At 41.2% G+C, this 26,489-nt stretch overlaps 1 protein-coding gene across 1 annotated transcript in view; it reads right to left on the bottom strand.

The window, feature by feature from the left end:
- pde5ab (phosphodiesterase 5A, cGMP-specific, b) overlaps positions 1–26,489 on the bottom strand; it is a 72,474-nt gene that overhangs the window by 31,687 nt on the left and 14,298 nt on the right. Inside the window, exon 8 of the mRNA XM_086285308.1 lies at positions 15,652–15,734. Within this exon, the coding sequence (XP_086141434.1) occupies positions 15,652–15,734 (83 nt within the window). The remainder of the gene's footprint in view (positions 1–15,651; positions 15,735–26,489) is intronic.

Raw genomic sequence — 26,489 nt, 5'->3', positions numbered from 1 at the left:
CGGAAATAAATACAAACATTGTGCAACAACTGTATAAAATGTTAAAACATTTGCATTTCAAGGGTTTAAGACTAAAAAAGAGCTGAAACATTATGGTCCCAGTCATGATAATTCCATCATGACTGGGACCATCTCTGCCATGTGACTGTTAATTTGACTGGCTTTGCAGCCTGTGTTTTGTCGCTGACTGCAATGCACTGACCATATTAGCTCCCAGTTGGAGCTGGATTCGTCTAAAAGGCTCTGTTTAAATGTACAGCTACCAACAACCTGACTAATGTTGTTGGTTTCAAGTGCTCCAAATGAAATGTAAAACAGATGTTAAAAAAATACATTTGGGGGGTGGAGTGGGATTTATTACCCTGCCAGGTTTGCCACCACCCTGCTGGCAGCCTGTTGGGCAGATGGTGAAACTGGTGTTTGTCAGGAAATATTTACACCATTTAACTGCACTTAAAACCAAAAACTGAAAGTTCTACATTACTGTTTGTGAAAAGGTAAATAAACAAGATGTGGGCGGTTAAGTAAATGTGCCTGACGACCATTTTTAAAAAAGCATTTCTTTTAACAGACACAGCTTTGTCCAAAAACTGCTATGGTAGAACGGTTTATCACATAGGCCCACATATCACTGAAAGCAGAAGACACATTTTTCGGTCACTCTTATAATTTCTTATACATTTACCAGCAACTTTGTTAGGTATATCCAGTTCATCTACTTATTAACACAAATGCGTAATAAGCCAATCAACTCAATGAATTGAGGGACGCTGATATCAAAAGATCTCCCAAGCAACAGATTGGAAAAAGAAGGGGACTTGAGTGATTTTGAATGTGGCATGGTTGTTCTAACCAGAGTTTTTCAGAAACCACTGACCTACTGGGATTTTCCCACACAACTATCCAAGTTATACAGAGAATGATCAAAAAAATAGAAAATATCCAGTAAGAAGCAATTGTCCGGGAGAAAATGCCTTATTGATGCCAGAGGTCAGAGGAGAATACCCAGATGACTTTGAGTTTATAGGAAAGCAAAACACATTCAAGATATGCAGAAGAGCATCTCACCAAAATTATGCAACAGAGGATAGGAAAGACATTCTCTGGGTTGATGAGTCTCTGTTGCAATAGGGAGGGTCAGAATTTGGGATAAACAACATAAAATGGATTCTGCCTTGTATCAATTTTAATATTTCTGGCAGAGAAATAACAGTTATTAGTTCTAGTATGCAGTTTCTATCATACTTTGCTACTGGTTATGGGGTGGCAACATTTATTATGTGGTGGTCATGGCATAATATGCATGCATAATGTGTATTAAGTATTTTTGCTTCCTCAATTAATAGTTTTTTTTTTCTTAAAATGCGCAACCTTTTCTATTAATTCTACTAGGGGGGACTTTGTGGTGCTGTATCAGTACTTTGACTTTTAGAAGTAACAGCAGCCCTGAGTATTTTCAACAGCCAAAATTAGCAACAAGCAGTTAAGTAGTATGTATAGTATCAACTTTGACATAGTAGTGGCACACTACTATGTATTTATACATAGTACTACTTTATATTTCAAGATCATGATAATCTTCCAATTTAGAACTACAAGTTAAATAAAAAATAAATAAATAAAAAGAACTAACACAAATAAAATACACTTCAGCTAAATACTTTTACAATTTATTTTCTCAAACCAAGGAGCCGCAGTCTAAAGACTAAAGAGCTGCAGGTTGCCGACCCCTGCTCTAGGCTAACAGCACTGAATAATAAAATAGCTGCTGGCTAATAAAAACTAGGGGAGCTAGAGAGCCGCACCTGAGTTCAGTGTGCCCTGGCTCAGACCTGGGAGCTAAAGCCATCAGTCATGTCTGTCACCACTTAATAACCCTGTTTGTTATCTTTTGTCTCTCCAAGTTTAACCACAGAGTCCAGCTATAATACTGCATGAGAAATGATGGAAAAAGGATATATAAACATGGCACAAGCTTAAAGTCAGCTAAAGTTAAAGCCAATGGATTTTGGCTGTAGTGCTGTGGTGTAAGTGGTGTGTGAGTAAGACTGGGAGGGAATATGAGCATGTGTTAGCAAATGACAGAAAGGACCCCATGATGAGAGACACAAACTGTTAAGCATGTTTTGATGAAATCTAGCAATTATATTATGAAAATGATCAAGGATGGACCTTACAGATTTTTCCTTATAGTCAACAGTGAACGTGGATCACTGGAAAGTCTTTATTTACGTTTCTGCACCATACTGGACAGTATATAAACATTTAATGTGCTCTTTCATTTATGTTTTTTCTTCATTTTAGCTACTTTCTACATTGTAGATATGTACTACAGACATCTAATATATGCGGAAAGATATATGGAATTATGTAGCAAAGAAGAAATTGATAAATAACTCTAAATATAATAATGGATTGCATTTATATAGCGCTTTTCGAGACCCTCAAAGCGCTTTACAATTCCACTACTCATTCACTCTCACATTCACACACTGGTGGAGGCAGCTACAGTTGTAGCCACAGCCGCCCTAGGGCAGACTGACAGAAGCGAGGCTGCCATATTGCACCATCAGCCCTTCTGCCCAACACCAGTAGGTGAAGTGTCTTGCCCAAAGACACAACGACCGAGACTATCCAAGCCGGGGCTCGAACCGGCAACCTTCCGGTTACAAGACGAACTGACAACTCTTGAGCCACGATCGCCCCTAAATATGTTTTTTTTCCTTAGTTGACAGCACTACAAACCCTCGGCCCTCTTTCAATGAGCTTCATGACATAGTCAGCTGAAACGGCTTTCACTTCACAGGTGTGCCTTGTCAGGACTCATTTGTGGAATTTTTTGCCTTCTTAATGGGAAGATGGGAACAGTCAGTCAGTCCGGAAAGTTGCTAAACTTGAATGTGTCCCCAAGTGCAGTTGCAAAAACCATCAAGCACTACAACCAAACTGGCTCACACGAGGACCACCAAACGAAAGGAAGACCAAGAGTCACCTCTGCTGCTGAGAAGTTCATCTCAGTCACCAGCCTCAGAAATCACCAGCATCTGAGATTAGAGCCCAGATAAATGCCACACAGAGTTCCAGCAGCAGTTACATCTCTAAATCAACTGTTCAGAGGAGACTGCGCAAAGTAGACCTTCCGTGAAGACCGAGTGTGAATGCATCATGGACGAGAACGGTCTTGGATGATGGAAGCTCTTGTCCTAGGCTAGTATCTCAGAGTGCTCTATCTAAAGCAGGGGTCGGCAACCTGTGGCACGCGAAGGGTTAACTGATGGCACGGCCATAGCTGGACTGGCCATCAGGCATACCAGGCTGCTTGCTCGGTGGGCCGATGATTTTTTTATTTATTTTTTTGTAACGGTATAAACAATGAAAGGTGGTGAATTGGCCAGATGCCGGTCGGTGTGTAAAAACAACTCAGTTGTTTGGTGGTGGCTATGGCGTAGCTTCCACAGATTCAGTAACATTAGCAAGTGGTGGAGGCCAGCGGGTGGATGAGAGAAAGGGGAGGCAAGAGGAGAGACTCGAGGCAGCCGCCGGTCCGAGTGTCGGGTGAACTGAACTTCAGGTGAGAAGTTATGACCTGCAGTCTATCTGGGTCAGATATAAACCAAGTTTAGGTGGAGTTTATGGCTTTAATACCTGGTGGGCCGGTCTCTAGTCAAAATGCCCGGTAATGCCAGTTAATGCAACATCAAAGCAGCTGGAATCCATATATGTGCGTGTTCATGGAGCTTGCATTTTCACCAGCTGGAAATCACTACCTGACAAGTTTAACTGTCCAAATACTGTCTTATTGACAGTATTTGGTTCTACACATCTGTGTGAGCAGATTTTCTCTCACATGAGTGTCCTCAGGTAGCCGTCTGAATGCTGGATGCTCGGAGTCCTGTGTCTCTGAGTGGGAGACCAGAGATCACATTAACATGTGTATCCCTCTATTAACAAACATGCCATATTGGCCCAGTTTAGTTTTCTTATCATTGTTGTGAGGAGACCATAAATAGCATTTGCATTTTCTATTGTACAGTTCATTTGCTTTATGGAGTTCTTGTTATGGATAAAAAGTGTCTTTTTTTTGTTTCAAAATAGCTGATAACGATTTGGGTCAAGGAGTATTTCAGTAATTCATTTTCTTAGACTAGATCTAGCAAACTTATCTACTTCACACAAGGGAAACATAACCCAGCCAAAGGAAACAGCAGAAGTAGTCTATTATAATGGGTGTAGATAGCTCATATCAGTTTGTCCAGTTAAGATATACAGAGCTTCTGGTTTTGTGTTATGTGCCAAGACCAGAGCATTTAGCATCAGTTGATGATCAGACAAGACTATCTGTCATAACTGTACAGGTAAACCTTTTACAGACCTGGTAGACCTTCTCCTGTTTGTCTATTGTAAGTTTCCTCAGGTTTCTACAGGTTTTTCACCTTTTGTGTTTCTGTTTGCCCATCAGGTCAGAGGTTTACTAGAGGGAGACTTGGGAGGAAATGGATCAGGTTAAGGACAGAAATATAATCTCTTACGTCCTTAAAATGAGAAACTCAAAATAAATAAATAAAAATTGTATACTTTCTTGATCCCTGTGGGGAAATTCCTCTCTGCATTTAACCCATTCACTCAGTAAAGCAGTGAGAAGCCACCGAATCTAGCGCCTGAGGAGCAGCGTGTAGGTACTTTGCTCAGGGGTACCTCAGAGTAGCTGTTTAGGAGATTTGAAACCCCGATGTTCCGATCATGGGACCACCACTCTCCTTACCGAGCTATTCCTGCCTCAACTGAGCTATCCCTGCCAAAGACCACAACCTTGGCAAGAGAGAAGCTTAAATCTCAAAGGAAGCAGAAAAAAATGGGGTGATCAGACAGCAAGGTGAAAGCAGTTTTGAGGTTAGCCTCAAGTCCCGTTGCTGTTGTTGTGTAGTAAGGTGAGACCGTTCCATCTCCGGTAGATTACTATATAGCTTTATAGTGTTAAATTATTTCTTTGCTGTAACACTGTCAAAAAAGTGGACACAAACACTGGCTGGTTTCATGTTCATGTGGTAAAAGTTAGTTAAAGAATTTGGTTCTTTAACTAACTTTTAAGAGCATTGCATAGTCTTTGCATCCGTTGTGTTAATCTGCTATTAATGTCCAACAAAGTACAGTGAAATCTACGCCTACTTGTGAATTTTCCAATTTTCTTTCAAATAATCCAGCAGAAAAATCCTGTGGATGACCCAAAAAACATCCATCCATCCATCCATCTTCATCCGCTTTGTCCGGGGCCGGGTCGCGGGGGCAGCAGCCTAAGCAAAGAGGCCCAGACCTCCCTCTCCCCAGCCACCTCCTCCAGCTTATCCGGGGGAATACCAAGGCGTTCCCAGGCCAGCCGAGAGATATAATCTCTCCAGCGTGTCCTGGGTCTGCCCCGGGGCCTCCTCCCGGTGGGACATGCCTGGAACACCTCACCCAGGAGGCGCCCAGGGGGCATCCTTGTCAGATGCCCGAACCACCTCAGCTGGCTCCTTTCGATGTGGAGCAGCAGCTGCTCTACTCTGAGCCCCTCCTGGATGGCCGAACTTCTCACCCTATCTCTAAGGGAGAGGCCAGCCACCCTTCGGAGGAAGCTCATTTCTGCCGCTTGTATCCGCGATCTCGTTCTTTCGGTCACTACCCACAGCTCGTGGCCATAGGTGAGGGTAGGGACGTAGATCGACCGGTAAATTGAGAGCTTCGCTTTTACACTCAGCTCCCTCTTCACCACGACGGACCGGTGCAGCGTCCGCATTACTGCAGCTGCAGCCCCAATCCGTCTGTCGATCTCCGGCTCCCTTCTCCCATCACTCGCGAACAAGACCCCGAGATACTTGAACTCCTCCACTTGTGGCAGGAACTCATCCCCGACCCGGAGTGGGCACTCCACCCTTTTCCGGCTGAGAACCATGGCCTCAGATTTGGAGGTGCTGATCCTCATTCCCGCTGCTTCACACTCGGCTGCGAACCGTTCCAGTGCGAGCTGGAGGCCTTCACCCGATGAAGCCAACAGAACCACATCATCTGCAAAAATCAGAGATGAGATTCTGAGGCCACCAAAGCGAAAGCCCGCCGCCACTTGGCTGCGCCTAGAAATCCTGTCCATAAAAATTATGAACAGAACCGGAGACAAAGGGCAGCCCTGGCAAAGCCCATCACCCACCGGGAACGAGTCCGACTTATTGCCGGCAATGCGAACCAAGCTCTTGCAACGGTTGTATAGGGATCGAATGGCCCGTAGCAATGGGCCAGACACCCCATATTCCCGCAACACCTCCCACAGGACACCCCGAGGGACACGGTCGAATGCCTTCTCCAAGTCCACAAAACACATGTAGACTGGTTGGGCAAACTCCCATGCACCCTCAAGTATCCTGGAGAGGATAAAGAGCTGGTCCAGTGTTCCGCGACCAGGACGAAAACCGCATTGTTCCTCCTGTATCCGAGGTTCGACTAACGGACGAACTCTCCTTTCCAGCACCCTGGCATAGACTTTCCCAGGGAGGCTGAGGAGTGTGATCCCCCTGTAGTTGGAACACACCCTCCGGTCCCCTTTCTTAAAGATGGGGACCACCACCCCGGTCTGCCAGTCCACAGGTACTGCCCCTGATCTCCACGCAACATTGCAGAGGCGTGTCAACCAGGACAGCCCTACAATGTCCAGAGCCTTCAGGAACTCGGGGCGGACCTCATCAACACCAGGGGCTCTGCCACCAAGGAGTTGTTTAACTGCCTCAGTGACCTCGCCCCCGGAAATTGGCGGGTCATTCCCCTCATCCCCAGACTCTGCTTCCTCCTCGGAAGACGTGTCAGTGGGATTAAGGAGGTCCTCGAAGTATTCCTTCCACCGCCTGACAATTTTCTCAGTCGACGTCAGCAGCGCTCCGCCAGCACTATACACAGTGCAGGTAGAGCACCGCTTTCCCCTCCTGAGACGTCTGACGGTTTGCCAGAATCTCTTCGAGGCAGTCCGAAAGTCTTTTTCCATGGCCTCTCCGAACTCCTCCCACACCCGAGTTTTTGCTTCAGCCACTGCCCGAGCCGCATTCCGCTTGGCCTGTCGATACCTGTCGGCTGCCTCCGGAGTCCCACAGGCTAACCAAGCCCGATAGGACTCCTTCTTCAGCCTGGTGGCTCCCTTCACCTCTGGTGTCCACCATTTGGTTCGGGGATTACCACCACGGCAGGCACCCACCACCTTGCGGCCGCAGCTCAATGCAGCAGCTTCGGCAATGGAGACTCTGAACATGGTCCATTCGGACTCAATGTCCCCAGTCTCCCTCGGAATGCTGTCGAAGCTCTGCCGGAGGTGTGCGTTGAAGATCTCGCGGACTGGGGCCTCTGCTAGACGTTCCCAGCACACCCTCACTACGCGTTTAGGTGCACCAGGTCTGTCCAGCGTCCTCCCCCGCCACCTGATCCAACTCACCACCAGGTGGTGATCAGTTGACAGCTCAGCCCCTCTCTTTACCCGAGTGTCCAGAACATATGGTCGCAGGTCTGCTGATACAATTACAAAATCGATCATCGACCTACGGCCTAGAGCGTCCTGGTGCCACGTGCACTTATGGACACTCTTATGTTCGAACAGGGTGTTCGTTATGGCCAAACTGTGGTTAGCACAGAAGTCCAATAACAGAGCACCGCTCGGGTTCAGATCAGGGAGGCCGTGACCCAAAAAACAACGATTGATTAATAAATAAATAAATAAAAAACAAAAAACTGAATATTGATGTATTTTGTGTTTTGAACTGTTTAGAAGCCCATTATACATTATGCAAGGCTTTACTGGCAAATGATTAATATGGGGCACTAGGGCAAGTGAACATCTCTGTGGATCAGGAGAAGACATTCCTCAACCAGTGGGTGTTCTTCCATTGGCTGGCTAGGGTTAGAGGTAAAATTATGGGCAAGTGATTCCAGCCAACTGTGCCCACAGATTCTGAGACTCTTTACACTCTTAACCATCCAGTGAAGTAGACCTGAAGTACACTTATTGGCAAATTCCTCCCAACACAGCAGATGTCTGCCTCTCCCTAAGCCTGGTTCTACTAGAGCAGGAGTCTCAAACTCGTGGCCCGGGGGCCACTTACGGTCCACGACACCCCTACTATATTGACGTAAAGAAATATAATGTATTTGGCCCTTGAAGTTACTTACTTAAATTATTTGTCTAGTTTTTTATTAAGAGCAAAAATAGAACATTTAACATTAAAACATGAATTTTGTAGTGTGTATGTGTGTGCAGATTTGTAGCACAATGGAGTGTTTAAGTCTCTGATAGTCATTCGTTTACTCAAGTAAAAGTGAGTCTTTTAGTGTTTTTCTTTGATTTCCAAGATTTAATGCATGGTAGGCCTTTAAATTTGGATAAATTTGATCCTTCAAGCTAATTACCTCAATGTGTCCTATCCAAAGTGACCTCAGTATACACCCACACACAGATGGAAAAGGAGCAGACTATGTGCATTTGTGTTTGGGTTTAATCACTCAAACTGAAATCCACACTAAAATCCACCCTTCCTCTCCCTTGCCCTGTGACTGACTTAAACAAGGTCATAGAAAACCTGCCGGCATCATGTAAACCATGACAGAAAATTTTGGGTTTTGATTCCGGGCAACAATCAAGCTCCAGACCCACACAAACTTCATTGTCCCACTTTGTCTGCTTGAAATCATCTGCCTGCCATTCCTGTGAGCTGTATCTACAGCATCAGTTCAGCATGACTGAACTTCCAGCTTTAGCGAAAAAGATTTCGTGTCACTGGGAAGCCACAGCCGTGGCAGTTAATGTCACTATAAAAAGCCTCCAGCAGTTCCAGACAGTCAAAGCTAACATCCTGCACTGCTCCTCCCTCCCTTCCCACATCGGCCCAGATGGAGTTGCTCATTTTTGCCATTTCGCAGCTGTCCCAGAGGAAATCTAGCACATACACACAGCAGCATTTAAACAGAATTATTAGATTAGGAGAAACTGGAATGAAAGTGGGATATACAAAATGAGACCCTATAGAAGACAAGGCAAGGTCTGGTTTGTGTCTGGTCCATCTACCAATTATTTCAATTTCAGACACAAAAATAGGAGGCCTGGAGAGCAGAATATCTAAAAAATAAAAGACCTAGTAAGAAGAATATCTGTGCGTTGGGTTTAAATCAGTCACACACAAGAAAAGGATGTTAAAACTCTGTTTTGAAACTCACAGGTCCATTTGTTTCACCAAACTTTCCTTTACTGTGTCCTAGCTGTGTCTTAGCTATAAAGATATAGCTAAGAGACACAGAATGGGAAAAGTAATGGAAAAAGTGATTAAAGTCTGATCAAAAGCATGTTTTATGTATTACCTGATCTTTAATAATAATAAAATAAAAATATACCAAACCATGAATTCTCTGTATTTTTAGTTTTCTTTATTTTAAATGCATTAAGGTTACATTTAAAGACCACTTACATTATTATCGTCACCAAATCCTATGAACATTAATCAGTGTGTTATTCCATTTCTCAGAATCTTATGACATGCCTTTCTTGTTGTGATTCTCAGCACAAAGAGCTTTGGCCCCTCCTAATATTTGGAATTAACCCACAAATATGTGGTTCAGATTTTAAATTAATTTTCAAAAACGTTGTAGTGAGTCGTTGAGTAGTGCATGACATCCTTTTGATTTTTATTTGGAGTAGCATAGCTGAATTCAAAATAATTTGACTTCTTTGTTAAAAAAAAAAACTTAAACTTGTATATTGTAGGAAATATATGTAATGTTGTCACATCAATTTGTTGTCCACGCCATAAAATATTTTTCAACTTGAATATTTCAGTCAAAATCTCATGTGTGATTTGAGCTTTCCTCTCGATTCTTGAGCTGTATATTTTCTTATGTAGATTAGCTTCAAATTGGGTCTACAAACTGCAGTGTTAATACATTACATAGCATGTTATATTCAGGCTTCATTTGTTTGCTTATATTGCAATTTTACAGTTAGGAATGTTTATGAAATATGCAATAAAAAATACACACATTACTAAATAATATCACAGAATTAAAGAGTTACGTTAAAGTTAAGGAACTACTTTAAAGTTTGGTTAAAGTTTTATCTACGTTCATGTACTGTATATTTACTACCACAATACCTGCATTCATTTTAAGCTCCCTATTGAATCATATTTAGATCTTAATTTATTAAGCTCCTAACTTTTCTGTATTAATATTTTACTTATTGAGTTGGTTTGTTCTGTCATATTGTATTTATTTTCATAAAGCTACATTTTTAATGTTTTTTGGTGGAAAATAGTAATATCCCTACTTTTGGGGTTTCACACTTCTCTTAGCAGCAGAGTGTTGGTGAATTTTATGCACTATATGACTCAGCACTTGACAATAATGCTCTGTCATTTTATGTGGGTTTCAGCCTTGTGTCTGAGGTACTATGCCTCCTAAATACTTTCACTTTGCAGTAATACTATTTAGAAAGTTGATAGCACAATATCTAGGAATAGCATCCCGTTATAGTACCACACTCAATCTCAGTGAGCTCTTTACACTTATCCATGGCTGCAAGCTGATATGGCTGCACTTCATGCAGAGTTTATTTTCAGAAACTTGTCATTAATTAGAAACTTATCAGAAACTAAAATCCAATTTTATCTGCTTCTTATTAGTATAAAATCTTATTCTCACTTCTCCTATAAATATGCAGTCCATCAAACTATAGCATACCTCTTTTTCTTCTTCTTACCCCAGGCAAACCAAACTGACTAATCAAAATCACATAAAGCACTAACATATATGCATAGGTTATATATGGATATGTTGATACACAGAAAATGTAGTGAATGCACACTTAACTGCACACACAAACACACACACAAATACAAACATGCAATCCAATTGTATTGCTTAGGATGAGATTAAGATTGAATTTTAGATGCTACATAGCAACTGTGGAGGTCAGGCCGCCCTAGAGAGCAGCATGCCAAAAGACGAGTGAGTGGGAGGGAGTAAAGGGGAAGGATCTCTATCTCATTGTATCTTAAATCAGATTAGTTCTTATTCACCCCTCTTGGCTGCAACCCAAGTCTACAACTGCAGATTCCCAAATCCTTTCCCTTGTACCATGGCCCTCTACTCATCCTGGCTGTAAATACTAAAACCATTTAACCCTGTGTTGGGAACTCAGTCTTCACCTCTTTGTGTTTCCTTTCTAATCATTTCACGACTCTTATTTTCCCGTTTCTCCCTTACAAATGACCATTATACTATTTGCGACATTTTATCATTTCTAGAGAACAAACAGGACACAGAGATAAAAACTACTGATCATTAATTTTTTCCTGCCATGGCAAATATATACACAACTTGCTAAAGTGGCTTATTTGTAAAGTTTATGCACCTGTAAGACCTTATAAATGTATAATATAATTTTAATATCACAAAAATAACTTCCAATTTAGACCCACAAAACCTTAATTATGCATGACATATTATAATTGCATCATATTAACAGGCAACCAGTGACGTAGCATAAGAATGCACTAGTAGTCATAATGTACACAAACTTTTAATGAGCAACCAAAACCATATATAGAACAGTTCAATAGTTCCCCTGTCAGTTGTTTCAGCTCATCCGAGGGAACATCAAGGCATTCCTTGGCCAGCTGAGAGATGTAATCTTTCCCAGTGTTCCCTGGGTCTACCGTGTGTGAGGGTCCCTGGGTCGTTGACCCAGTGTTTTGTGTTTTTGGTTCTTTGATTTTGTTATTTCATTATATTCTAGCTTTGCTTTACGGGTCTTAGGATTATTCTTAGTTAAGGTTCTCTGGGTGGGGTTTGGTTAGAGTTTTAGTGTTCTGGTTTTCTGTCTGTGTAATCCTTAGTTGCTGTCTCCCCTGTCTGCTATATCCCTGTGTCCAGTCAGTGTCTGTGTCTGCCCTGGTCCCACGTCTCTGTTCCCTCTGTTGTAGTGACTGCATGTGAGTCTGTGTCTTTTGTTCCATCTCTGTTATGTTTCCTGTTTTACTTTGAAAGTCCATGTCTCATGTTAATTTCGTGTTTTGCTTCCTTTGTCTCGTTAGGCCTGATTTGCCCCAGCTGTGTTTCCCTCCTGTTACCCATTCCCTGATTGCTCCCTCTGTGTATTTAAGCCCTGTGTTTCGCTGTGTCCGTGTCGTGATCTACCATTTATTTTGCTGTGTGTTTTGTCAGTCCGCCGGTGTTAGTTTAGTTTGATTTTTTCCAGTTATGTTATGTTTGAGTTCAGCATTAAAGCTGTTTCGGTTTAAGTTTGTCTCTGGAGTCTGCACCTTGGGTCCTATTCCTGTCTGCACACAGCCGTCACTTAACACCGTGGGGACTCCTATGAGTAGGATATGCACAGAAAACCTTGCCCAGAAGGCACCCAAGAGGTATCCTAGTCAGATGCCCAAACCAACTCAGTTACTTCCTTTTAGTGAGGAGGAGGAGTGACTCTGAGTTCATCCTGAATGACTGAACTTTTCACTCTATCTCTAAGGAACGGCTAGCCTTTGGAGAAAGCTAATTTTTGCTTTTTGTATCCAAAATGTAATTCTTTCTGTTATTGCTCAGAGGTTGTAAATCCATCTGTTTCTTAATGCATGCTCAATCATCCAGGTAAAGAAATCCAAAAAAGTTTGTTCCGTTCATCTAGCAATTTTAGTTTTCCCACTAAAAAACCCTACATCCAGATTAATAGAATCTACTTTTTCATGAATCCATCTCTCAATCACCTGCTCCTCTCTCCCTTGACTCATGACCAACAGACCAGGACAATTAAGTGTAAGTCAGCACCAACCAATGAAGCTGACAGGACCACATTATTCACCAAAAGCAGAGATGAGGCCATCAAAGTGGAAGCTTTTTGACATGGACGAGTCACCCCCCCCCCCCCCCCTCGTCACCAGACTCTGTTTCCTCTCCAGAACATGTGTCAGTGGGATTGAGGAGACCCTGAAAGTATTCCTTCCACTGCCCAAATACATGCTCAGTGGAAGTCAGCAGCACATCATACACTGTGTGAGTAAAGCACTACTTTTCACTTCTTAGTTGCTTGGTGGTTTACCAGAATAATTTCAAGGCCAATCAAAAGTCTTGTTCCATAACCTTACCGAGCTCTTCCCACACCCGAGTTTTTGTTTGAGCTATTGCAAGAACTGCACTCCACTTGGCCTGCCAGTGCCTGCCAGCTCCCTCCAGAGTTCTACAGACAATCCGAGCCCCCATACAACCTCTTCTTCAGCTTGATGGCTCCCGTCACCTCCAGCAACCTCTATCTGATTTGAAATGGGACCATGACAGGAGGAGGTGCAGAACATGTTGGAAGTGGGAACCGAATACCTTGCTTACTGGGCCTCTTCCAGATGAAGCCAGTACACCCTCACTATATGTCTGGATGCACCAGGCCTTTCCTTCACCACATGAGCCAACTCACCACTAGGTGATGATCAGTTCACAATTGAGTGCCTGTTTACACTTAGTGTCCAGAATATAGCTTGCAAACCTGCTTTTACAAAATTGATTGTCGACCTGCAACTGTCCTTTTGCCACATGTACTTATGAACACCCTTATGGTTAAATTTGGTGTTTATAATGGACAAACTGTGGTTAGCACATAAGTCCAATAAAAGAACGCCACTTGGGTTTAGGTCCTTCCCAGTCACATCCCTTCCGGACACACTGTTATTACCAATCACCCGTCTTCAAGTCTCCAAGTTTGAGAATACTGTGAATGAAATTGTTTATTTAGTTGGAGTGAGATTGTCACGGCTGGGGCAGCAGTCGTGTGGTGGAGTGAATGTTGCCGACAGCGGCGGAGGTGCGAGTGAGTTTATTTACAGTGCACAATAACAAAAGCGAGGGCAGAACTTAACATAAACCTAAACTGGGGAACACTAATAATAACAAAACACGAAACCATAACTCACAAAGTCACACGCAGGGAAAGACATAAAGAGGTACACAGGGGATGGAGAGCTGCAAATGGAGAGCAGAATGTGGAGCAGAGAGACGCAAAGATGACCCAATGACGCAGAATAACACAGACGAACCATCGGGGAACACAGGTAACCAGACACTATGTATGCACACGCTGAGGAACACAAAATGGCAAACCGGAGGGAGGCACAGCTGATCCTAATTACACAGACGAGGCAGGGAGAGCACAAAACTGAACACAGAGGAGTCATACATGGATATACAAAGTAAAACAGGAAGTATACACTGACGAAACCTAACCGGGAGCATAAACTATAACCAAAGACCTAGAACATCCAACCCCAAATACATATAGACAGAACCCCCCAAACATATGATGATAATAATAATAATAATAATAATAATAATGAACACAAAATGCTGGATCAACGACCCAGGACCATGACAGAGATGTCCTGCTATGGATGTGACTACCCCTAATGACTGTTAAATGGTAAATGGACTGGTTGATTCTGTTCATCTGGACGCAGCGTTTTCAGCAGGAGAAACTTTTCGCCACTCATCCAAGTGACTTCTTCAGTCTCAGCTGACTGCAGGTTTCCCCAATCTTATCAACAGTATATTTTCACAATGACTGAAACAAGCCCACTAAATGAACAATGGGCTGTGAGGTCAGTTCCTCGATCATTAATATGCAAATTATCATGACCACTGGTCAACAACCACTCATCAAACCCCATTGATCAATGGTACTAACTGGAAAGTTGCAGGTTAAATGGACTGGTTCTTATATGTCACTTTTCTACTCTATCTGAACACTCAACACGCTTTACACAACTTGTACATTCACATATTCACACCAAATTGCACAAGCACTTTTTTCTATGCTGTTCCTAAGTGCTTCCCATCTAACATTCCGGTTAGTAGGTGATCTGCTCTACCACCTGAGCTATAGACCAAGCACACAGCTCATGGAAATGGCAGCTGTTTCCACCAATATGACCATGTGCCCTACAACGCCACAAAAACCGCTAATTCAGGGAACACAACAAACTAACAGCAACCAAAATCTCCATCATCCACCTGAGTTGTCAGATGTAATAGGAGTGCACATGTATCTCAAAACAATGTTCATAATGGATGGTGTCTGAGAAAGGCTTCAGATGGCCTCCAAGTCAGTAAAAGCGTCCACATCATCATGGTAAATGGGTTGTAACCCAAGATCTGTCAACTTTAACCTAAGGACAGTGCAATGAAGCCAAAAGGGCCCAGCTAATGAGGACCAAAAGCTTTGTACTGAAATCCTGCAGTTGAATATCTAGGAACATGGCAGGTGAAGAATTTGGATTACCTTAAAAAGATCCCAACAGGCTGCAAATCAGCTCAGCAAACTTAAGAGTATTGAACCCCTTGTTCTTGTCTACACTGTATCAATTCAGTGTGACTGAAGGGGCATAATAAGACTTTCATTACTTCCAAAACATCTCCTTCTACATGATGATAATAGATCTTTGTGCAAGTGTCCATTATGCAAACATCATCTAAAGGCCTCTTAGGGAGAGAGAAAGGACAGTTTTCAACATTGCAAAAATACTGATGAAAATAGCTAGAGTATGCCTGAAGGCATAAAGTCATTAACACTCGAATGCCATTTTAACAGGCTTGTGCTGAGGGTGATCCTCTTACCTTTTTGGGGCATCTAGGACTTCACCAGTAAAGTCCTTCACCAGTTCCTCATAATCCATGTGAAAGACGCTGGAGAAAGTGTTCTGCAAAAAGAATGAAAGACAGTTTACTTCTCTGAGATGTCAAAAACATGACTAATTTGGATGGTGGAGTTTGGTGAGGTGTAGGGGATAACAAGAGGTAGAAGTTGCTATTAGAAGCAAGATTATAAAAAAAACATTCAGAATTTTGTGGTTTAATATAAACATAAACATTTCTATGACTTGCTGCAGGTCTACTGTGTGTTTTCTGGCTATATTGATTTCCTCTTGCCCTTCAGTTAAGCTACTAAAGCAAAACCCAGCATCCAGATGCCTCAAGTTAAACAGAGGTACTGTGCACAGCGCCTAAAACAGATTTCCTAGCATGAAAAAGGGATGTTGATCTATTACCTATGAAGCCTTGCCAGAATGAGAGTTTATTTTGACATTCCAGTCCTCTTTTCTCCTTTCCCCCCTTATAGGGACTTGTTTCTCTCAATCTGCACTCCCAACCCTTCACAAAGGATACTTTTTTTTCTATTTTAAAAAGGTTGGGACAGGATGTTAAAGACGAATGATCTTTCTTCATTTGGAAAGATTGCCCCCATTATTGTACATACTTACACATAGTTTTGCTCTTGGGTAACTGATCTTTTTAGGTGAGTGTAATAAAGCTGTTTTAAACATAAATAGGACCAAACGATGTTATGACATTTATTGGGGTCTTTGGCAAGTGGAATAGTTTATAACAGGATGACACATGATAGTGGAATGTTTTCCTGCATGTGGGAACACTGGAATAAATTAGGTTTGTCTTATATTCATTCGAAGCATCATCATGTGAAGGAAAGACGAAGAAATAGTTAACTACAGCAGATTATAGATTAAACAGATTAAACATACAAGTCATTAAAGAAATCATAGTGGTGGTTTATGTTGATATAAAAAGCCCTATTTTGTTGTTCAGATAGGAAAATAATAAGACGGTCGGAAATGGGAAAATCAGAAAATGATAAAAAGAAAGTCTAAAACATTGGCTGGTTTCTACGCACACAAATTCACTCACGCTAATGGCGTAATATGTTTTTAGGAAACAATTTCAGATTTATTTCTACTGGGGAGAGCTAAACTATACAGAACAACAACATAGTTATGGTGGTGTGCCAAATGTCAAACCCTATCACACTCCCGCACCAAGCCAAACATCCACATCTCCACACTATGAACATCTACTGTGCACATATTTACATGCAAAATGCTAAACACCATACAAGTGCATGCATTCGAGAGCCCATATATTAGATATGGGCGCTCACATACAAGCAGACTCTCTCTCTCTCTCACACACACACACACACACACACACACACACACACACACACACACACACACACACACACACACACACACAATATATAGCACTGTGTCCAAAGAGATACCATGTACTGCAGTAAAATGAAGTGAGCTAATGCAGGCTCACATCTTAAAAAGTTCCATGTTATTGTTGGTACAGTCAGTGTTTAAGAACAGCACTTTCATTTAGTAGACTTCCTACAGGAAAGCTCCTTTCCTAGACAAAATGTTATGTTAAAATCCAAAGACTTGTGTGTCCTGCTTGAAAAAGTACAGATATCTAACACTGACACGTGTATACAGAGGGCTGTCTTGTAGATAAGGTTAGAAGAAGTCTCTTCTCAGAGTAAATGTTTAGTAAGAAAGGAAAGAGGTAAGAGAGAAAGGGGGATTGGTATAAAAGAAAGGGAGACAGCTAGTCTGACAACTTGTGAGGTCAGGAGAGGGACAAAGACACACACACATGCCCAGAATCTATACGCAAACTTAAGCAGTGGTTTGTAAAAAGGAGTCACTTTACCCAAAAACATCGAGAGCACCTGAGAGAATTGCGGGTGAAGTGGTTTTGACATATTAATCACTTTGAGATACTCTTTAACCCTTGAAATTCAGTTAATCATTGTAAGGTTATAAAGCCATTTCCACACTATCTGAAGTCCATCTTGATGCACGCTCAATCATCCAGCTAAGTAAATCTCCAAAAGTTGATTCTGTTCATTTGGACGTAGCGTTTTGTGGGAGAAACGTTTCGTCACTCATCCAGGTGACTTCTTCAATCTCAGCTGACTGCAGGTTTCCCCAAATCTTATAAACAGTACATTTGCATAATAATAATAATGGATTGCATTTCTATAGCGCTTTTCGAGACCCTCAAAGCGCTTTACAATCCCACTATTCATTCACTCTCACATTCACACACTGGTGGAGGCAGCTACAGTTGTAGCCACAGCTGCCCTGGGGCAGACTGACAGTAAGAGGTAGATGAAGTGTCTTGCCCAAGGACACAACGACTGAGACTGTCCAAGCTGGGGCTTGAACCGGCAACCTTCCGATTACAAGACGAACTGCTAACTCTTGAACCACGATCACCACAATGACTGAAAACAGCCCACTGAAGGAACAGTGGGCTGGGAGGTCAGTTCCTTAATCTTAATTATGCAAATTCTCATGACCATTGATCAACAACCACTGATCAAAGCCTACTGATCAATGGCCATGAGTACCATTCACAGAGAGTTGGGTAATGGCTGCAATCACAGTCCTGTAGTCTGTAGTCTGAAGTCCATCATTTTACACTGTGAAAGATTATTCACAGATAGTTGCCAGTCTTTCAAGGCATCAACATCCCAGCAAAGTCACCCCAAAGTCAGTTGATGACTGCAAAAAAAACCCCCAAAAAAACCAAAAGCCGCACCTCAGACTCTACAGGCCTCAGTTACAATGTTAAAATTTGTGACAGTAGAATTATAAAAACACTGAACAAGAATGGCTTGTTTGGAAGGGCTGCAAGGAGAAACCCTCTGCTTTTCAACCTTCAACATGACTGTAGTCTCACCACAGTGAGACCCAAATGACCACAAACTTCAACGAACTGAAGCAATGTTATAGAGAAGATTGGACCAAAATCCCTCCCCACTGATGTGAAAGTTTTACAGAAAATTATTATTTCAAGTTACTCAGATTACTGCTGCTAAAAATAGTTCTACAAGCTAGTGAATCTTAGGTTAGTTTTTCACTGCTTTTGTAGCAGAAATCCAGAACCTGGTAAGTAAAAGATTATATTTTTATTATCTTCTGGCCTTTAAATTGCAAGAGGACATACTGCATGAGGTCTCAAACAAAGTGAGGGTTTGGGACCTATTGGGTAATCTCTCCCTCTGTGCAAAGTAATTTTATTATACTCCTCATAGTGAAGTCCAAGGTAGACATAGCTTTACACTATTTTCCATACAATGGTTATTCTGAAATCGTTATGACAGCTGCTTTCTTTGTCTGGATAACATTCAGAACAAGCAATCATCTTAATTGGGCTAACTGGGTTACAATAAATACCAGACAAAGTAAAGCACCAGTGTTTTGTAACCTAATGCAAACCATTTCATCATTCCTAAGCCAGTTAAATCAGGCCTAAACACAATCATTAAACAGTGAACTGACTGTGCAGTTGATGCTTTACAAAACCAATATGTAGAAAAACTCAACATTCAGTACAGTTACCCACTAGCCAGATGGAAAGAAATATAAAACTGATCTGTTGATGTTGGGACTGGCAATGAGATTGGAATTGCACTGCTTAGCCAAGTGCAGTGATGTAGGTAAGTGAAGATAAATGAATGCTGAAATCTATTTCCTGAAAAATATCTCTAATGAGAAATATAAGACATTGTACATGCTCGGATCGTTCCTGAAAAATAAACCCAACCCAGCAGTCCACCCAACACATCTGGTGCTCCGTCATCCACTTCACTATATATAAAAGTATATACATATCACAGATATCAACAAGACAATATATTCTGACATTATGGTGACAGGTCATAAGAAGAGCACATGAGAGTATCCATCATGTTGTGGCTGTTTAAAGGTTGCATTGGTGCTGCCTTGACTTGAGTGATTTAAAGTATTAATGGTTTCAGCTTTATCCAGATTTAGGCATGCACATAATGTTTACACATTAGTACATACTGTTAAAAAGCTGTTATATTACTAAGTATGGGTTCATTTTACACATAAATGAAAAAAATATTGCAATTAATTAAATATTAAATAAAATAACTAGATATTGTAATAGTTAGAATGTTGTGCCTAAATGTGGTTTATATTATTTTATATTATTTTTTAGCCTGCAGCTGCTAATATGTATTTTTATAGAGTGAACATATCATAGATTACTACCAGGTATATTTAATGATGGAAAAGCTATTCTGATGAGCCTTACGTCTGCTGGACAACGTTAAGCCCCAAAAGATTATTTTTTCAACAACAAAATTAGATCTTTTTATTTTCTCCTCTCTGAATCACCCTGAATCACAGCTTTCCTACCAAAGAATTCCTCCTTGTGGTCCCTGTAGTAACATCTCTTTCTGGCATCATCTTTGTTGTTGTCCACTCACTCACTGCATCAACCTACAGTGGTACTAGGGGGAAAAAGTGGTTGGAACATGTGCAACATGACCAAAATTAGTGCAACCACGTGCAATGAACTTGATTCCTTATTTCAAAGGAAACAAAGCTTTGCTTTGAAGACAGAGAACCAGGTCTCTGAGCACTTCCAGTCAGTTGCTGTCTTCATAGCAACTTTGGTGCATAAATCTGTGAATGTTCTCAGTCATCCAGGTCATCGTAGTCAAAGGAGCTTGCAAAGAAAAGCGTCTGGACTTCTTTAAGTTGCTTGAAGACGTTTCACCTCTCATCCGAGAAGCTTCTTCAGTTCTAAGGTCAAATGGTGGAGAGTCCCAGATATAAACCTAGTGGGAGTTTCCCCCCACAGAGGGACAAAAGGACCCCCTGATGATCCTCTAATCGCCTGAGCCAAGGTGGGAAACTGGGCGTGGGTCCCAATCAGCCAGAGTTTCGGGTGCGTTCATTGTGAAACCTGGCCCCACCTTATCATGCGAATTCCTGAGGTCAGATGGCCCAGGATGTGAGTGGGCGCCTTAACGCCTTAGAACTGAAGAAGCTTCTCGGATGAGAGGTGAAACGTCTTCAAGCAACTTAAAGAAGTCCAGACGCTTTTCTTTGCAAGCTCCTTTGACTTTGGTGCATAAAGATGGTAGAAAGGAGGAGTCAGTCTGGAATCAATTTCTGATTCAGTCCTGTCAAGTAACTAATTATATGGTGATGAACTGTGATTGCAAATCTGCTGCTGTTTTCCGGAGGAAGAAATTAGTGGCACAGTCTACAGTCTGGACATGAACATTTTATTTATATTTTATTGCACTCAAAGATAAGAGTGCAATGATAAAGTTGAAAACTGTATCCAGGCAGAAATATCTGCATTATGCTGATAACAAAACCTCGGCTCTTTGCAAGCACTTCCACACACCTCATGCTAACGCTAAGCTAGCCAAGAACCCAGAGTGATAGAGCTGAGTGAATGCCAACCACAGCCCAGTAGCCAGACCTGGACTTTCAACAGGTAACAAAAAATAGTCATTAGCAGTCAGGCTGGAGCCTCTGTTTCTACCTGTTCTTGTTTGTAACATAGAATCATTGTGGTGATCACTTTAAAGTCTCTTTGTGCTGTTTTTTATTTTTGCTTTGTGCTGTTGGCTTCGTGTTCATACATAAATACTAAGAGAAAGACTATTTGTGTGTCCTCATTAGCATAGAGATTTTTGTTGGTGCCTAGAACTGTAGCCTACAGGTATATAATGTTAGATGGTAATTATGAGACAACTGAATCAAAGTGATATCGTAATGGATTTTGAATTTTTATCAATTTTCCATCCTTAGGTAAAACTCCCTTTCTTACCTCAGGTTAAGAGCACTTCTTTTCTGCAATTGTTTTTAAATTTACTAGAGTAAGGTGATATTAGATCTGCTCTTTAGGAATGCACCTGGTCAGCACATAAAGAAGCTGGATAATGTCTATTCAATTCTATGCAATTCACTTTTATTTACACAGTGCCAAATCACAACAACAGTCGCTTCAAGGCGCTTTATATTGTAAGTTAAAGACCCAACAATAATATATACAGAGAAATACCCAACAGTCATATGACCCCCTATGAGCAAGCACTTTGGCGACAGTGGGAAGGAAAAACTCCCTTTTAATAGGAAGAAACCTCCAGCAGAACCAGGCTAAGGGAGGGGCGGCCATCTGCTGGTTGGAGTGAGAGAAGGAATAAAATAAAAGACGGAATAAAAGACATGCTGTCGAAGAGAGCCAGAGATTAATAAGAACTATAATTGTGCTTTATGTTTTATTACTGACTGTCAAAATCATGTACATCATTGTTATGCTGCGGCTAAGCTGTCATCTCTGCTTCCAGACTTGCCTATTAGTTATTTTTGTAAATACATCTCTTTTTGGGAATGGTCATTCTTATCTGTGTGTTTATATGTGTACAAAAGCGAAAACAGTACTACCTACACTCTCACAATACAGAACTGAATTAGGAGAAAACACTTTTAAATACGCTACCTCTTTTTCCTGGAATAATAAACAGAAGGATCTGACATTTTCAATCAGAACAGTTCTCTTGGTCAGTGTGACTGCTTTTAATGTTGCTCTTGTAATGATCTGACTTCCAGTCAGATCATTAACCAGGGGTTAATCACATTCACTGCTCTGTTTTTCCATGACCAGTGGAGGTCACTGGCCGTCAGCCCCTAATCTTTGGATGTTTGTGTGAATCTGCTGATAGTAAAACAAAAATTTCAGTTTGTGTGCACCCACACATTGTGATTTGAGGTCCTTGTACCTTTTGAGATGCAGAAATTCTGGAACCATGGAACCCGGGCTAGTCAAGTGACCAATTGCAAGATATAGAAAAGCTAAGAAACAATTCAAAGTTTGGTAAAATACATCTAATCAACCTTTTTTGAATTAAGCCAAAATAATCTAATCTAATCCAGAACAACAGACAGCTATTCCAACTCCAAATCCACAGCATTGAAGTTCTTCTGTCCTCCTGGGCAGCCCTACTGGGCTCTGGGTTTTGGTGTGTGTGGTGGTTTTTGCTCGTCCTTGCTCGCTCTCTGTCTCGCACTCCGTCACTCTCTCTTTGGTTCTCTGTTTAATTGTCTCCGGAGGTTCTGCCTTGCTGTGCCCTGTGTCCACTTTTATTGGACACACCTGGCAGCAGGCCTCTGGTCTCAGGTCACTCACCTTTCTCCCAGCATTCTTAAGGCTGTGGAAATTCTCCAGTTGATGCCATTTTGTCGTGTTATCACTTGTAATGTATTGACAGGCCACCATTTGACCATCGTGAATATTCCTCATTTACCTGTTTAACATCTACCGAGGCCCTGTTTCAGTGGGAGCTGACGGCCCGACGTACGTTTAACTTCCCGAAGGACAAGTTCTCCTTTGCCCTGGTCCTCACAGAACCCAACATCCAGGGCAAGTTCATCGTGGCAGGGGAACCCCAAAATCAGGTCCTACACCTGATCCTGATCCTTTCCCTTGTCAACATCATCATAACAAAAATGCATCCCTAGGCCTGCTTTTCCTTTTGTTTGACTTCCAAGGAGCAAAAATTACAGTGTGGGTGATTGTGAGCTGTTGACTGTAGTAAGTTGGCATCAGAGGAGTCAAGGCACTGGCTCGAGGGTACAGAAAAACTATTCAATGTCTGGACCTAGCATACATCCAAGCAGTCAAGCATCTCAATTCTTGTTAGGCCAGGTGGGCATTGCTCTGTACCCATTTAAATTTCAAAATAACTTACCGCCAATGTTCACAAAATGTAAAGCCAGATGCTCGATATTCCCCCAAGGACACCTCTTCCAAGCCAGAAACTATCCTTTCACCAACGTCTGTGGTGGGAACTCTTACTTGGGAAACTGAGTGCCAAATAAGAAGTGATTAGCTCTCCAAACCACATCCTGGAAATGGACCACCTGGCCACCCTATTCTGCTTGCAAGAAGGAGAACACCACCTCTATCGCTGCCATCATCAATGTAGAATCACACAGGCGGCTCTCCTCTGTACGTACAAAAAAAAAATGCCTGGACGATTAGCACCGGCTTGCTGCTCATGTCTACCGTCCTGGTCAGAAGATGGGTAACCACAGTCAATTATGTGCTTAGTCCAGAAAACAATCTTGGAGTTTTGTAGGCCCCTTTGAAGTTAATTCATAGATTAATCCTGTGACTGTCCATTTAAAACTTCCTAGACACATAAAGATCCACACCTTTTTCCATGTGTCTTAGCTAAAGGCAGTGCTCTCTTTTCAAACACCGGTAACGCATTGACAGGTCACCATTCATCCTTCGTAAATATTCCTGTGACTAAAGCTTCTGTGACTTCTTGTATAGACAATCCCACTGTGCCTGCCCAGTCACTGGAACCCCTGTAGTTTAATACTGTGTGTTTTGCTCAGCTGCCAGCCTGCCTGCTTCCTCATGCTCATTGCTCCAAGTTTTCTTGTGTTATCTTTGGATTATCTTCCAGCCCTAGGGTCTCATTCTGTGCTGCGCATTGGCAGGGACGATGGTGGCAATGTGATTACCACATATATTCGACTGATATATATACTAATATATCTATTAAAACCTTTAATTCTACATTAAAAATACAGACATAAAGATGAATGTCATGCACCAAAGGCCATTTTCTACTCATCAGAACCCTGTGCCATCTTAGTTAAGTAGCATAGTCATGTAATATTAACTCTAATTTTTAAAAATAACTATTACTCATAAAAGCATAGCTACAAATTAACAAGTTACACTGATGTAGTGATTTTTGATATTACAGTATAGGTCACTGCTTGCATATGTACTGTGACATCAATGCATCTCTTTAGAGTTGCACTGGAGGTGCATTCAGCTTGTTCCTCACTTTCTAACAATAGGTGTCATTGCTCAAAAAAAAAACAAATTACCACTTGACTGCTGGACAGAAATAAAAGTTGAAAAAGGAAACAAACTAACAAAAAAATATCAAAACTTCTAATTTTCTCCAAAGTTTGCACCACTATGATTAAAAAATGAATTAAAAAAATTATTCCACTGCCTATTTTTTCTTGCTTAAGAATATTTTACATGTTTTGCCTTACTAAAAACTGAATGGTCTTGTTCAAGACAGAGGAATGGGAACACTAACAAACCACTGTTTAATGCAGTGTTTCATTCAGCAGTGGAATATTTCCCTGGAGCACCTGCTTTGTAAAAGTTTCTTCCATCTCCCAAAATATCTCTTGTTCAAAGGTTGATCTGCCACATTCCCCACTGTACTAATGTTAACATAAAGCACCTTACATAAGGCCTATATAAGCTACCTGAAGTGTCTGTCAGTAGTGTTAGCTTTGAAAATTTCTGACCATAAAAGGAACTCCATGATAGTTTTAAAAAAGGTGATAAAAATAGCATGTAGGGTGTAACATGATGTTTTGGAAGCAATACCACACCTCTAATCTTCTCAATGAATTACTGCTCTTGGATAGGTCAAGCAAAAGGACAGAGGGCCTGTTCAAATAGACATAATATGAAAAGAGAGTATCCATTGCACTTCTTGAGGACAACTTGCCTGAAAACATACACAAACAAGAAAAATAAACAAGAAGCACTCAGCGAGTGCAAACCTCCACCAAGGCTGCTCACAGCAGCTTTTACTTTTGTTTTATTTTTTAATATGTATCTTTAAAAGTTTGTAGTGCAGTAAAATAGCACGTTTTGGGGTCAACTTCAAAGAAAGGCAGATGTCAGATATTTGGTCAAAGTTGACATGATACTTATAATGTGATATTTAAAGTCACCATATAGCTGTATCATTTCCTAAATGTTACCAATACAAACAAAGGCATTTTAAGCATAGTTCTAAATGTAATATATTTTATGAAAGGTTTAACTTATTTGACCTTGAAGGAGGGGTCAGAGGTCAAATGTGACATGATATTTGAAATCCTTAATTATTTATTTATATCTTTATGGTACTTTCTATATGTTGACAATACACACCACAGTTGTAAGAATCATAGTTTGTAAGTTTTAGGGCTCTTTGTTAATTTTTGACCAATAAACGATTTAGCTGACCTTAAAGACCTTGGGTGCTGCAAGGCCAGTTTTAATGAATTGCTATAATGAACACACTGTAGAACCATACAAAGTTTTACCCAAACTCATCCAAAACTTTTAGAGCGATTCTGTTTACAGACAGAACGATGATTTGCATGCACGCATTACTAAAAACATGTTGGTGGAGGTAAAATAACCACAAAGATGATGACTAGAGCCTAAAACTACATATAAAATAAATTTTAAAGGTGCTAAACAAGAATTAGCATTTTCTTTGAGGTTGACAGTGATAATTTGTGACATGGATAGACACAATATGTTAAGGTTGCTAACTGCAACCCTTTTTTCATTTGTGTAAACCAGCCAAGTAAATATCCAAAAAGTAAATATGCATGGTGCCCCTAAAGGTGTGCCAATAATCCCCTTAGAAATAGTGTCAAAGCTTGACTTAGCAACACTTCAGGTAATCAGGCATTTGTTACACCAGGTGGATATCTTTTTTTGAAGAAAAGGTAAGGGAATAAGGTGAAAAAATAAAACAGTCACCACACTACAAAGTAGTGCACAGACAAAATCCTGAAGAAAGGCACCAATCTGTCTAAAGATCACAAAAAAATGTAAAGCAACTAATAATCCCAGGTCATGGAAGGTAATAAGAGATATTTCTAACACGAGAATGATCACAAGGAGCCAAAAAAAAAAGACAATGGAGAATGCAATGCAACAGATTTCCATTTGAAAGCTTGACACTGTGAGTCTTTAAAACAAGGAAGTCAAAA

The sequence above is a fragment of the Aulonocara sp. 'chitande type north' Nkhata Bay genome, linkage group LG3 (genome assembly GCF_057382095.1).
Source record: "Aulonocara sp. 'chitande type north' Nkhata Bay isolate Kocher_YH1m ecotype deep benthic linkage group LG3, A_spYH_male_GT1.1, whole genome shotgun sequence".
Taxonomy (NCBI): domain Eukaryota; kingdom Metazoa; phylum Chordata; class Actinopteri; order Cichliformes; family Cichlidae; genus Aulonocara; species Aulonocara sp. 'chitande type north' Nkhata Bay.
Note: the sequence above shows the minus strand (reverse complement) of the source record. Positions and strands in the feature narration are given on the sequence as shown.